Source organism: Malus domestica, chromosome 17, assembly GCF_042453785.1.
Source record: "Malus domestica chromosome 17, GDT2T_hap1".
In the NCBI taxonomy this organism is placed as follows: Eukaryota; Viridiplantae; Streptophyta; class Magnoliopsida; order Rosales; family Rosaceae; genus Malus; species Malus domestica.
The window spans coordinates 11,919,505-11,935,135 of NC_091677.1; the positions used below are offsets into that span (position 1 = coordinate 11,919,505).

The following is a 15,631-nucleotide window of genomic DNA, read 5'->3' on the forward strand; positions in this document are numbered from 1 at the left end:
ATATTCATTTAATATTAAAAATGTTACAATTAGTATATTTATATTTATGGCTAAATTTTTTATCATATATTTTTATTTTTAGTTTGTACCCATTTTTAATTTGCAACCCTTTTTTAATTTGTACCAATTTTCCTTTCAATTTTAATTTGTACCCATATATTAATTTCTTTTTGTGCCCATATTTTTTAAAGTTTTATTTGTATTGTACCCATATTTTTTTATTTATTTGTACCCATTTTTATTTTTGCTAAATGTACCCATTTTGAAGAATGTACCCATGTTTTGATACAATAACTTTTTGGTTATTTTTTATGAATGTACCTATGTTTACACACACACACAATAGTATATTTATATTTTAATATTTTTAATCCCACAAATTATGTTTTTTATTTAAAATCTCATTACTATAAACAACTATAAATTTTAATTTTTAATTTAAAAAATATAGTAACGTACATAGAAATAAATTATCAATTAATTTTAGGGACTTGGATCAAAAATTGAAAACCAAAAAAGTTTCAGTCAAAGATTATTCATAATTAGGGACCGCATCCAAAGTCTCCCTTTTTTTTTTATCTATTTCATCTTTTATTGGTCAATTTTGATCAGGTTTTTTAACAGACATTTTAATCTAATTTTACATTTTTTTTTTTATGTGATGCAATTCCAGCATGAACTACTTGAACTGGGACATGCAATTTATGTTAGGGCTAGCCGTGGTAGCCAGTGTTCGAGTCAGTAATGAGCTCGGTGCCGGCCACGCGAAGGTGGCCAAGTTTTCGGTGTTTGTAGTGAACGGGACGAGCATACTGATTAGCATAATCTTCACTGCGATTATATTGATATTCCGAGTTGCACTAAGCAAGCTTTTTACGAGCCACGACGAGGTTATCACGGCGATATCAAATTTAACCCCATTGCTGGCCATCTCTGTTTTCTTGAATGGCATTCAACCTATACTCTCAGGTATTCATATATGATATATAGATGCAGTAGATGAACAACCTAGAAGCAAAGTTTTTAGAATATGTCTACATGAACTCGTGTGTTGATGAGCACTCGAAATGATAAGTTTATTTGTGCAAAAATATGTGATTACGAACGTCATGTGTTTACAACGAAAGTTTCTGACATATTGCATTTTTTAGATACTACTGGCTCTGGTAAGTATTTTCATACTATACGTAGTATGTATATTTTGGAAACTATACTTGTTTTACGATGAGGGGTTATTATGTTTTCAAAAAGGTTTTTACAAAGCTTTATTTTTAGGCCCACCCACCCTTATTTTTCGTCCCTTTAGGTTTAGCAGCTGAGCTTTCATATCGACGAGGATTCTTGGAAAATCTGGGTATAGGAGGTTACCTTCAATGGTATAATTCTCAATCTACTCTACTGTACTGTACTTGTTCTCTGACATCATGTGTGGAATGGGTTCATTCCCCCTTACTAGCACATTCTTACATATAGGCACTTTTAGATTTAAATTTATCCACATTTTCCACTTCACTACACTTTATGGCTTCATCACCTTCCTAATATCGACCAACATAGCTTGATTCGGAGTCCCGGTGGACATTCCAAGTCGGGATGTGTCACAAATGTCACGCCCCGATCTCGATCTACGTCCAGGATCGACTTGTGACAACTTTTAGTGGTATCAAAGCTTAGGTATTAGGTCCAAGTACCTTTACATTTGGGTGTTAGAAATTGTGTCATGGAGGTGGAATGTATTGTTATTGATTTTACACTTGAATCTTAAATATTGATTATTGTGAATTGAACCATGAGTATATTGATGAATTCTTGTTAGTAGTGGCATTATTTATGCTTGTACAAGATTGGTGTTGAAGTTATGTTGAGACAACGATGATTGTAGTTGTGGGTTGAGGTACACTGTGGTCGAACTTGAGTTAGCTAAATCTGGATATAGCTGAAGTGTGAACGTGTTTGTGTATCATTGTTTGTTTGAATTGTTGCTTTGGGTGGATAATGAATTGATAATGAAAATTTCAAAGACAACATTAAGGGGGGAAGAATGTGAAATCCCGTTCCTGGATTTCACTGTTGCAAATTATGTATTTGTATTAAGGAGATTCTATATTATTTTTGGGAATATACATTAATTTTAGATTTTAATTACTTAATACAAAGTTTGAATTTTTGAAAATAAGTATTTAAATCCGTAGACCCTCAGGGGTCAATCTTAATGTTTTCGAATTGAGCTTAACCCCACGAGCACATACGCGAAGGCCATTCGTGAATCGGGACGAGAAAAAAGAAGTTATGGACTTTAGAAGTTTCTTAAATAAAATAGGGATTTAATATTTTTAGGGGTTCCTATTAATTTGGGAAGGGACCAATAAGAAGGGGTGAAATCTTGAAAGAAAAACAAACAAACAAACAAATAGACTAGAAGCCTGATGGTAGCAAGGGAGAAGAGAGAATAGAAGGTAAGGGAGGGAAATGAGGGAAGGCATTGGCTGCCCAATCAGAGGAAAAAGAGGATAGACCAATTAGGAGACGAGGGGAGAGAGGAGGACCAATCAGAAACAAGAGAATGGAGAGAAATGAGAGAAGGGGGAGAAACACCCAACGTGACCTCTTTTCTGTGACCCGACAACTCGACTGTGACTCGGTTTGTTTCCGGCCACTTCCACCATTTTTCAGGCCAAATTCACCCATCCACCACCTACAACCTACTCCATGACCCCCCATATTCCATATCCACATAAATTCGAGGGCTTTTAGGTCCAAAATTTGTGAAAAAAGACATTGGGTTCATGGGAAGGTTCGACGGTGATCCTCCGTTCTAGCGAGTTTCACCACCCACCACCACCTTAATCAACTCCCCTTAGACCTAGGAATAAGACCCAACCAGTTGTAGGGGCGTCGAAACACCGAGGAAGAAGAATCGAAGCTCACCCATTCTAGGGTTTCTAACGGGTGCGAGCCAAATTGGTCATTTTTCCGGCTAAATTGGACTTAGTCACAGGCATGAAACTTGCTCCACTCATAAAGATCTACATTTTGTGAAATTTGGTAATTTTTTGAAATAGTTGAATTTTCCGGCGAGTCGGTGTGGCTGGCCGCCGCATGGGTCGAGACCCCACCTGACCACCCTAGGCTAATTTTGATTCCTCAATTCCATATTTGACATCCATTTAGTGAAATTCCAATGTTTTAATATAGTTCCGTGGTTGACCACCTAGTTAGCTGTCACGGGGTTATTATATGAATTGAAGATCCAACCGTTGGATCGTAATGAAATGTTAATATGTTGTTCTAGAAGTATAATGTGGACTTTGGGAAGTTACAGATCAGAAATCTGATCAGCAGATCTCCCAGATGAGATTACTAGAGTTGTGGACCCTACCCTCGATCTTGATTAACGGTTGACTTTTTAGTCAACTAACCTGAGTTATTCTAGCATGACTTATGGAATTTAGTGGGCTCATCGTGTTGACGTGTGTCTCGATTTACATACTAGCGACTATAATATATGTGATTCATATTGAATTGTTAGACTTGGCCGTCCTTCTATATTTATTAATTGTGATTTGACTGTGGGTTGGAAACATTTATGAAATATGCTTTGACGTGCATAGTTGAATGTGGTTTGATATGCACGATTGATATGATGTTATGAAATGTAAGTGACTTTAATATATGTGGTATAGTTATTTCCCTGTTTCCATATGTAGTATCCTTTGAGGATATGACTTAGTTTTATAAATGTGTTTTCTATTGAAAATGTGATTTGACTTGTGTATTGGGAATGTTTATGACATGTGATTTGAAATGCATATTGAATTGCTTGTGAAATGTGAGAGCTAGTAGTGGACCGTTAACCCATTGTGATGGGGATTTGTTGCGTCGAGCCTTCGTGGATGGAATAAATTGGATCTATGTCTTGTTTCTTCGAACTGTTGTTATGCATTGTACTTCGTGATTCCATTGTGTGATGGTCCAGAATCAAATCATTTGACTTGTTGGTTCCTTGGATTTGATTTAAGCTTAAGAGTTGTAGACTTTGGCCAAACTGTGTTGCCCTAACCCTGCATTTCGGTGTATGATATGTATTATTGATTGATATGATTGTGGAATGATGTTGGTTGTGACTGTTGCCATTGTGATTAGACTCGTTGACTAGGATGACTAGAGAGTATTATTGTGCTTCGTTGAATGTTCCTTGAGATGTTGCATGCCTGAATGGTGGTATTATGTTGAGACATAATGATTTATGTGAAAAATGTTCGAGCGTAGCGAACGACAAACTACGAATGGCTTGATTCATGTTTAGGGTACGTAGGCAGTCTAACGAGGAGGTTAGATGCAGCCATAAAGTATACGAAAAATTAATGTGCGATTCGATTCTAGAGTTGTGCTTTGCCATATCCCGGAGGCGAGGTAAGTTAGAGATACAGGTATTTGGTGACATCACGTGCCGATCCTGGACATAGGTTGGGATCGGTGCGTAACAACAAATGGTCCCTAAAATTGATCCTCATCATCAAGATGGTCCCTGAAATTAAAATTCAATTAATGTAGCTTCTGAAAATAGGTGTCATAAATCAATGTAGTCACAATTCTATTAAAAATTCTGTTAAGTGGTGATGTGGCACCTAAATAGGGCCCACAAGATTTACGATTTTTATCACAAATGGTCCCTGAAATTGACCCACACCATCAATATGGTCTCTGAAATTGAAAATCAATAAATGTAGTCCTTGAAAATAGGTGTCGCATATCAATATGATCATTCCGCCACTATTTTGTAAAAAAAAATTATTATGCGCTAATGTGGGTTTAATATTTAATTAAAAAAGTTGTCTAAATACCTTTTTGCACAATGGAATTATTTTTTCTTATAGTAGGGCCTACTCCGAAGAGAGATCCCTTTCATAAATTCTCAAAGGCACAAAACTTAACCAAGGCCTAAGAGGGGGTGTGAAAATATTTTTTTTCAACCAACAATAGACACACCTTGGTTATAACCTCATTATCTCAAGGTAGACCTCGCTGTTCTTTGCATCACTAGACCACCATGGAAGCGCCTAACAAGCTCTCCAAGATTAAGGTTGTGAGGATGTTGATCGCCTAAATGTTAACGGTGATGTCCCAGAAATCGTTGCCAATGGGCCAAGCCATCACCAAAGGGGATCTCAATCCAAGTTCAATTAGGTGAAAGGTGTTGAAGTGTGTAAAGATGCATGTATTGGTATTTTTTTAGAGAATAAAGAGCGAATGAGGTAGAGAAATGTGGATTGAGATCAGAGGTGATTGCAATACTGGGTTTTTAGGTGGACAATTTTTTTATTAACTATTAAATTATTAAGCCTATTTGTAATTTTTTTTTTTTTAAGACTTGTGTGACCCATTTATGTGTCACATTAGCATATAACAGAATTTTTTTACTGAATTGTGATGGAATGACTACACTGATTTGAGACACTTACTTGCGAGACTACATTGATCGATTTCCAATTTCAGATACCATTTTGATGCCACTGGTCAATTTCAGGGACCATTTTGTTGTTTTGGGTCAATTTCAATGACCATTTGTGAGAACAAAGAAATTATGGAGCCCATTTATATGTCAGATTAGCACTTAACAGAATTTTTAACAGAATTGTAACAGAATAATCACATTGATTTGCAACACCTATTTTTAGGGACTACATTGATTGATTTTCAATTTCAAGGACCATCTTGATGGTGATGGTCAATTTCATAGACCATTTGTGATAAAACCCTAGAATATTTATGTTTGACCGAGGAATATAGTATATTTTGTTCTAAATTTTTTGTTTTTAGGGGCTGAAAATATCACATTTTGAGATAATAGTTTATTAGATTGTGGCGCATTTACGTAACCGTAATGAAAATAAGAGGAATTGAATTGAGGAGAAGTTGAAAAAATGAGAAGTCAGAATTGGATTCATGTTGAAGTTGTTTACTTGAATGTTTTGGAATAGGAATATAAATGACACTAATTTCATAAAGTTGTTTACTAATTTATCAAAATTAGAATATAAACTAGTATGATTACTAAAATGCCCTTGTCCCAAATCAAATATTTTATATATTTTTTTAATAAAATTTGATATAATATATAATAGTAAGAAAAAAAATTAAATTACTTTTTTATTTCATACACATTAAAATGCTTTTGTTTATTTTTTTTATAAATTTAAGTATTTTATTTAATATTTAAATTTTCTCGCTCAAGTTGTATAGTTGTACATAATATGAATGAGCATGAAGTTGTGCATAGTGTGAATGAGCATGGAAATAAAAAATGTAAGGAGTTGTGCATAATTAAACTAGAGTTAATAGGTTTATAAAGGATAGTCTTGAAAATAAAATAAAAAGCAAGTGGGCATAAAGGGAATAAAAGTGTCATTCCGATTGCCCAAACAATTAGAATTGGATTACCACCTACATCTAAGGAATTCAATTCCACCCATACAAGGAATTGAATTCCAAAATTTGTGTGGGCCCCATTGTTTTTTTTATTCCTCAATGTTTAATAAACACCGAAGTACTACGTAATCAAAATTTAATTTTACATTTCCATTCCGATTACGGATACGTAAACAAGCCTTATGTGATGCTTCCTCCAATCTTTTTCGATGAATTTTCTTATTCGTTGACTGATATTTTCCAATTTGAATTTTTACTATACATATATAATATATTTATAAATTAGCATACTTCAGTCTTTCACAGTCCAGTCACCTAATTTTTTATTTGTCAAAGTATGGCTCAGCTAGAGTACACGGTGCGTGCAAAAACAATACTAAAAATACAGCAATAAAAATAAAAAAGATTATTTGAGAAAGGAAGAGAAAAATCAACAGAACCATTCTATTTCCATGCTAATTTCTGTAAGATTATTTGAGTATCAATGAAATCCCATCCGTTGACTTACACGACAATCAACTTGGTAACAAGTTGATTCTCGGCCAAATATGTGGGAGTCCTGATATGAATGAGATTTGAAGTCTTAATCACATGCAACTAATTAGGAGGCCTCATTTGGTAAGACTTATATATCATGTTAAGAAACATAATTGATATCATAAGCTATGGGATATTCCTGACTATTCGATGATAGGCAGATTAGTAGGAAACCCTAGTGATATAAATATGGATGTTTCTGCACACATAGTATACGTTCTTCTCGAGTGTTGTTTACCCTATTCATCAGTAAAGAACATTCTGATTGTGTGTGGAGAAAACTTCCTTACCCTATAACCTTAGCATCATGTCTGCTGCTTCAGGGTAGTACTATATGGTTTTATACATTCATGCTTATAACTGTGATCTTATGTACTGTTGTGTTTTTTATTTTCCCTTATTTCTAACATGTGGTATCAGAGCCACCACAACAGTTTTGAGATTCAGTTTACAAAATGTTATGAGTATTTTTCAATCATCAGATCCTATATAATGCTTCCGCTGCATGCATGTATATATTTAAAAATATCCTAACTGCATGAGATGAATAGATCTATATGTGCTTCGATTACTGCTCACTGAATCAGGAATAGTTAACGACATCAGCAAGATGAAATGAATCCTCCAATCAGTTGTTGTTTGAAGATATGCTGTTGAATAATAATATCATTATTTGTCACTTTTCAATCGATAAATAATTGGCATTATGTTATTCATGTTGAAAGAAATCTACAAGTATTTTCTGCTTAAAAGTGATTGCTTATAGATTTCATATTGGTTCGAACAGAACAAGTGACTTATGTGCAATGATGAGTACCTTAAAAATTTATCCAAAAGGATTTTTGTGAATGTATTCAGTTCTGGCACTAAGTTAATGTATAATGGAATGTGAAACTACAAGGTTTTTATAGTTCTTATGCTCAAAAGTGTTGATCTATATAAACAAGTTGCAGTTTTACATTTTAGTTATGCAAAAATTAATATGATCAGTGCCAATCTAAAGAATGACACTGGAATTGTATGATTACTGCAATAAACAGAAGACATCATGTTATAGTTTTCTGTTTTCTGATGGACAAGATTAATAAACCATAAAGTTTTATTTGAGCTTCAGGTATAACTTCTCTCAATTTCAGCAACATTGAGACCCTAACTGGTTCAAACTATAAAAAGTGGAAGCAGGATATTGAAATCATGTTGGGGCTGATGGACTTTGACCTGGTGTTAAGGGGAGATTTTGATACATTATGGACATGCTAAAGGTTATTTTAAAACTACTCATGGTCAATTGTGAATTATTATGCAATTTTATCATGCTATGTTAGTATATGATTTTTATAATTAAAAATTCTCACGTCATTTTGGCATGACATGAAATCATTGTAAAATTTAAAAAGGAGATTATGCTACTGAAATTTTCAAATTTCTGCAACATTGTCTGTTTGTGATATTATTTTGGTATACCCATTCAACTCCTAAATTCATGAAATTTTAGTATGATAGAGATCGATATATCTAGTTTAAATCTGGATATTTGCACGACAATTGGCTGCAAAATGAATTATTGGTGAATTTTGTTTTAGTCTCGGGTATGTAGTTTGGAATTTCTACAGCTTCTGCAGCACATTCCGTTTCGACTTTATTTTTAGCCCACTTATAAAATCTCAAAAATTATGAAATTTTGTGATATTTCAGCTTTATGTATCTACTTCACTTCTGGAAATTTTCATATACATTGGATGGAAAATGAATGTTTAGTCAATTTTTCATCTCAGTTGTACTGCAGATTTTCTGCACTTTCTGCAGCATATCCCATTTCGAATTTGCCTCTCGTATACTTGGCAAACTTTAAAAAAATAAATAAATAAATAAATAAAAATTATAAACCTTTAGGAAATAGTAGCATTGTATGTCTGCTTTATGTCTGGAAATTTTTATGCACATTGAATGAAAAAGGAGTATTTAGTGAATTTTTTTAATCTCAGGCCTGCATGCAGATTTTTTTTTGCAGTTTCTGCAGCACATCTCATTTCGAATTCATTTTTGGCTCGCTTATAAAATTTTAACAATCATGAAATTTTGCAAAATAGTAGCCATATATGTCTAGTGCATACCTAAAAATTTTCATGACGATCTAAAGAGAAGTGATTTTTTAGTGAATTTGGAAACTAAAGTAGTACTGCTGAATTTTGGTACTTCAAAACTAGTTTTGTTATGTGATATTGTTTTCACTTATTTGTGCACATCTATTGGTACCGATTATTATACAAGTTTATGATTCCAATATATCTTTATGTAATGTGAATTCTTAATACTAATGACTTTTATTAGACAACACTGATTAAATTATTGATTTAAAGATGTATTGGTTTGTTTTGCTTAAACCAATGTTTTGTTTGGTCATCAATTCTGATTATGATGATAATTGTCTTTTGAAAGAAAATTGGAAAGTGGCATCAGTTTACTAATTGATCATTTTGGTCCTTATCGAATAACTGAATAACCATGTTTCCTCTTTCGAGAACTCTATTGTTCAATGTCAATAACGACATATTTTGTGTCTGATTGAATCTTTTGAGAATCATTGAATATCCAACAAAACAGTTATTTAATACTGTTCTAAAGGATTATTTTGAAAAATCAGAATTCTAATTTATATGGTGAATACTTTTGTCCCAATGGGAATTTTAGGAAATAACTCACCAATTATAAATTAGTATTATAGCAAATCATAAAGTACTTCTAACATATTTTCATCTGGCCAAAGCTGTTGAAGCTATATGTATTTTGTGTATTTTATGTTTTGGCTAGCTATGCAGGTATTTTCTTTGCATGATTAGTTTCTGCCCAAAGGTGTAACAATCATGCAATTTGGAGTTAATTCAATCGTCCACAACTCGACTACATCCATGATGAATCTTGCAGAATCGAGAATGAGTAGGTAAATTTGCCAATCTTTTGCCTTAATATTCTGTGAGTTCTAAATTGGATTAAAATTATTGTTGAAAAATTGATGTTGTTGAGATATCTATGTGTTTACCTTAATTCTACTTTGTTTTAAAATTAAAACATAAATTTTGAGTTTGGATTCTCTTATTAGGTTTCATTTTAATTTATGACCTAATCTTTAACACATATATGAGTCTTCTCTCATACACTAAAATAAATTTCATAGCCATTTGTTTATCTAATCACTTGTCACTTCTAGATCGATTAATAATGTTGAGATATTGTTCCTTATATAAGCCTAATTTTTGATACATATAGATTGGTTTATTCTGTCCAAACCAACTATTTTGTGACTCAACAAATTTGTTTAAGAAATTTTAATGTTTTGGGCATATTAAAGGTTATTTATCTAATGAAATGAACCTTTAATTTATTTAAGAAATTTTTGTGTTTTGATCATATTAAAGATTGTAAATTGGTTTTATTTAAATTATGTTTAAATGTGAAATTTTGGTAGAGCTTACACTATCTTTATTGATTCAACTAGCCTATATTTTGTTATATGAAAACCACTGTCTCTAGTGTTTAATCTTGCAATTTTGAGTGTTTGCCCAAGTGGGAGAAATAATGTATTATGGGCTTCACACTCATCAATTTTGCATGCTTTTAATGGTAATAGTTTTGGTAGATAAAACATACATTATCATACTTGTTTATATTTTATATATGCAACTAATCTTGCAGGAAATTCAAGAAGGGTTAATGAGTATATTCTGCTCAAAAGTGTTTTGCTTATTAATTCTTCTTTGTTGTTCAAGAAATTGGACTTGTGATTTATATGTTATTGATGGATAATTAATCTGCTCAAAAGTGTTTTCTTATTCAGTCCAACTATAAATCAATGAACGGTTAAACATGGAATTGACAAGATTGTATATACTTCTTCTGCTCAAAAGTGTTGAAACTATATACGTTTGCTCTTGTATTTTATGTTTTAGCTGTGAAAACCTAATATAATTAGATTCTGTCCAAAGATGATTCTGGAATTATATGTTTTTGTTGCAATCAGAAAACGTTCCGTTAAAGTTTTCTATTTCTGTCAAATGTTAGATGAACAAAACGGACCAAATGATTTTGTATAGTTTTTCAGTCACAAGAGTCACTTCCCTAAAGATATCTGGAATAAAGATGTTGAGCTCACAAATTTTATGTTTTAGATCCTATGACTAAAGCCTTGTCAGTGGGAGTATTCAAGAAACATGTTTTTAACATGGGGATTAAGGAGACTTTTGATTCTGTGAATGAGTGGGAGTAAACTACTCAAATGTCTCTCCAAGTTTATTCTGAATATTTCGAACTCGTTGTTAAAGGTTTATTTCCAAACTTAAGATTTTGTCATCATATCATTTCCTGAATAAACAGAATATTTTGTTAGTTTCTGTAATATTCAAATTTTAAGAAGTTGATATTTAGACTCATCAACTTAAAAACATGGTATTGTCGGAAACATAGTGCTTTTCGTCTAAGTGTGTGTGATTATAGAGTGCAAGTGAAAAAATGACTTCACTTAGTTTTCTATAGTCCAGCATTTGAGATGAGAGTGACAAGTTGTTTAAGAGGTATCTGTTGCAAATTTTGTAAGACTTTAGTGATCACCGTTTCTAGTCGTATCAGGATCGAATTCATTGAAACTCAAGTGGGAGAATGTAAGATTATTTGAGTATCAATGAAATCCCATCCGTTGACTTACACGACAATCAACTTGGTAACAAGTTGATTCTCGGCCAAATATGTGGGAGTCCTGATATGAATGAGATTTGAAGTCTTAATCACATGCAACTAATTAGGAGGCCTCATTTGGTAAGACTTATATATCATGTTAAGAAACATAATTGATATCATAAGCTATGGGATATTCCTGACTATTCGATGATAGGCAGATTAGTAGGAAACCCTAGTGATATAAATATGGATGTTTCTGCACACATAGTATACGTTCTTCTCGAGTGTTGTTTACCCTATTCATCAGTAAAGAACATTCTGATTGTGTGTGGAGAAAACTTCCTTACCCTATAACCTTAGCATCATGTCTGCTGCTTCAGGTTAGTACTATATGGTTTTATACATTCATGCTTATAACTGTGATCTTATGTACTGTTGTGTTTTTTATTTTCCCTTATTTCTAACAATTTCCTCTTGTGTTAATGTGACTTGTTCAAAATTTGACTTCAGATGGACTGGCGAGAAGGGAACAGGTCTGATATTCTAGAATGCCGGAGAATTTTCACAACACAAATTTCGTAATAGTAAGAGTTGTTCCTTCAATCTTGTACGGCCTTCAGTGAAATCAGCAGGAAAGTGCAAAGAACTATATATCCGAGCCCGACCTTCAATGTTTCTTCTTTGACTTTGATCTTTCTACACAACGCGTAAAAGAATTTATTATTAGTCGGACTCCTCCTTATAAAGCACGGATGGGGAACTCGGATTTTTTCCGTCACGTTCAAGGGCAGAGAGAGAGAGAGAGAGAGATGAAAATGGTGGTACAAATTTTTCAGATGGTTTTGTTGTTGTGGCAAATGAGTAGTGCATTGGCACAATCACAGTCTTTAGCATTGCCTGTAGCATTGCCTGATTGCCAAGCACAGTGTGGGAGTGTTACGATTCCATACCCTTTTGGAATTGGACCCAACTGCTACCTTGATGAATGGTTTTCGATATCCTGCAATGATACTTATAATCCTTCCAAGCCTTTCTTAAATAGCACCAAACTCGAAGTTCTGAATGTATCGATGGAACTAGGCACAGTTCGTGTCAACTATCCTGCAAAGTCAACGTGTGGTGATATGAGCAGTGCCTATGTGATGAGCTTGGAAGGAGGCCCTTTTGTTTTCTCCCAATCCAAAAATAGATTCACTGCTGTCGGATGCAACAACTTGGCTCTGATGACAATGGTCAACGGTTCGACCATTGGCGGGTGCTTATCTTTCTGCCGAAGTGGTTTAACTGCAAGTAGTAGTACCTGCAATGGGATTGACTGCTGCCAGACAACAATCCCTTCGGATCTTCAGGTGTTCAATACAACTATAGAGAGCGTGGAAACCGGGGAACCCACAGAGGGATGCAAGTATGCATTCTTAGTAGACCGACAATGGTTTGAGAACGAAGGACTAAGAAAAGCCTCAGACATACAAAACATGGACTCCCTTCCTGTGGTGCTGGAGTGGAGGATAGATAGACGGACATATGACTCGCTTGCAACGAATAAATCAATAGCTTTCAACAATTCAACTGTGTGTGAAAGTGGAAGTTTCGTCAATTCCACCTCTTTTAGTAACAAGAACTCCATGGTTCGATGTTCTTGCAAAAGGGGATACGAAGGAAATCCGTATCTTCCTGATGGATGCCAAGGTAAACCTCGCACAAATTCACAATCTTTTTCATTATTTTGTCTTTATTTTGAACTACAAATGCTTTGGCATTTCAACCAATGGCCTCAAATACAAGGCAAATATTTTCACTATATATTTCTAATTCATCTTTTATAATGTTCATTCTTCTGCCATCTGGTTAATCAGTCTTTTTGCACTTAATTCGTATCAGATATCGATGAATGTGTGGATCCACAGAGCCCTTGTTTGCTAGAAAATCTTGGATATACTTTTATCTGTAATAATACTATTGGGAGTTATGAATGTTACTTTTTCGGTCCTCCTGAAAAGAAGAAATCTGCAGTGAAACCAGTGGTTATAGGTACGCCTCTGTCCCCTCAGTTGGCCTGGAACAACTTTCAGTGGATTCAAATGCGAAAAAAATTGAACAGTTCGCTGAATTTTCCAGAGAGATTAGCCAAAGATTTGGGTACTTTTTTTTATAAAATGTATTGATTTGTGCAGGTATTGGTGCAAGCTTGGGGCTATTACTTCTTCTTGCTACTGCGTGGTGGTTATACAAGGTGGTGAAGAAAAGAAATGACACTAAACGCCGAGAGAAGTTCTTCAAACAAAACGGTGGCTTTTTTATCAAAGAACAATTGAGCTCCGGTGAAGTCAATGTTGAGAAAATAAAAATATTTGATCCAAAGGAGCTAGAGAAGGCCACAGATCATTTTAATGTGAACAGAATACTTGGTCAGGGAGGCCAAGGTACCGTTTACAAAGGAATGTTGACAGATGGAAGACTTGTTGCAGTGAAAAAGTCGAAGGTGATTGATGAAGGGAAACTCAGGCCTTTCATTAACGAGATTGTCATTCTTTCACAACTTAACCACAGGAATGTGGTTAAGCTATTCGGGTGTTGTTTGGAGACAAATGTTCCTCTACTGGTGTATGAATATGTTCCCAATGGTACCCTTTTCGAGTATATCCACGAAGATAATGAAGAGTTTCCTCTTCTGTGGGATATGCGCTTGAGAATTGCCATTGAGGTCGCCGGAGCTCTTTTCTACCTGCACTCATCAGCTTCCATTCCCATTTATCATCGTGATATTAAATCCACAAACATACTTTTAGATGACAAGTACAGAGCAAAAGTAGCTGATTTTGGAACTTCAAGATCAATTTCCATTGATCAAACTCATGTAACAACACTAGTACAAGGCACTTTTGGATACTTGGATCCGGAGTACTTCCAGTCAAGCCAATTCACTGAAAAGAGCGATGTTTATAGCTTCGGAGTAGTCCTCATTGAGCTCTTGACGAGTCAAAAACCAATTTCATTCACAAGATCGGAAGAAGGCAGAAGTCTAGCCACATACTTCATTCTTAAAATGGAAGAGAAACGTCTATTTGATATCGTTGATGTTCGGATTACGAAGGAGGGAAGTAAAGAACAGATTGAGGCAGTTGCTTGCCTTGCAAGAAGATGCTTGGACTTGAATGGAAAGAGACGTCCCACGATGAAAGAAGTTGCAATGGAGCTGGAAGGGATTAAAAAATCAGTTAAAGGTTCTAATGTGCAGCAAAATCATGAAGAAGTTGAATATGTTCCAAATGAAGTGACTGATCCTTGGGATGTTGTTTCTACATCATCAAGTTCAGTTGTGGACAGTAGTACTGCTTCATCAACTGATCGGCTTCTGCTATCGTCGTCCAAATTACGATGACCATGGACCGGTCTTAGGCTGCGTTTGGTACAGCTTTTGGGCACAGATTCTGAATTGCATCCAAAGCTTCTGTTTCCCAAAAGTGTCTACTTCGGCCTAAAGCTAAAGGACCACCGATCTGTTTTGAGCAAACTGGTCCAACCTAGCTTTCAGCATATTTGAAAAGGGAGATGACTTTCACACACATTTTTTAGCGACTCACACACCTCTGTTTAATCATCGTATGTATTAATTATGTTTCTTTCTGCATGTTTTTAATTTTTTTCTTGTATTTTTTAAACTCTAAGATGATTAATTTGTACTTGTTTTTAACTTTTTCTGTATTTCTCTGTGGCTGTTCTGTATATTTTGTACCTGTTTTTGTTGAGCAAATTCTTTGATTGATCAGAATGATACCCTCTGATAAATTAGCTTATCTTATAAGTTTATATATGTCCCTTAAGCATATGTTTTTCATTGTTTTTTCAGCAGAGTAGTTACAAATGGAATAGAAGGAAACATAGAGATCCTTCCAAAAACTAGTTGGATTTGTAAGACCCATTCAATTTAGTAATGGTTCCTGAGACTCTATATTAATTTTTATTATATTCAAGGAGATTTTCTACAATAATC

At 34.3% G+C, this 15,631-nt stretch overlaps 1 protein-coding gene across 1 annotated transcript; it reads left to right on the forward strand.

Annotated features, from left to right (window-relative positions):
- The first annotated feature begins 12,374 nt into the window (after nucleotides 1–12,374).
- On the forward strand, nucleotides 12,375–15,365 carry LOC103405282 (wall-associated receptor kinase-like 8). Its single transcript, XM_070817739.1, has 3 exons — nucleotides 12,375–13,326; nucleotides 13,519–13,668; nucleotides 13,812–15,365. The coding sequence occupies exons 1-3, from the start codon at nucleotides 12,390–12,392 to the stop codon at nucleotides 15,017–15,019; spliced, it is 2,295 nt and encodes a 764-aa protein (XP_070673840.1). The 5' UTR covers nucleotides 12,375–12,389; the 3' UTR covers nucleotides 15,020–15,365.
- The last annotated feature ends 266 nt before the right edge of the window (nucleotides 15,366–15,631 follow it).

Excerpts from the sequence above, each read along its gene's own strand:
- LOC103405282 (XM_070817739.1), top strand. The coding sequence starts at position 12,390 with ATGGGGAACTCGGATTTTTTCCGTCACGTTCAAGGGCAGAGAGAGAGA. Across the intron at positions 13,327-13,518 it reads TCTTCCTGATGGATGCCAAG|ATATCGATGAATGTGTGGAT; the intron begins GTAAACCTCGCA and ends AATTCGTATCAG. Across the intron at positions 13,669-13,811 it reads AGTGAAACCAGTGGTTATAG|GTATTGGTGCAAGCTTGGGG; the intron begins GTACGCCTCTGT and ends TGATTTGTGCAG.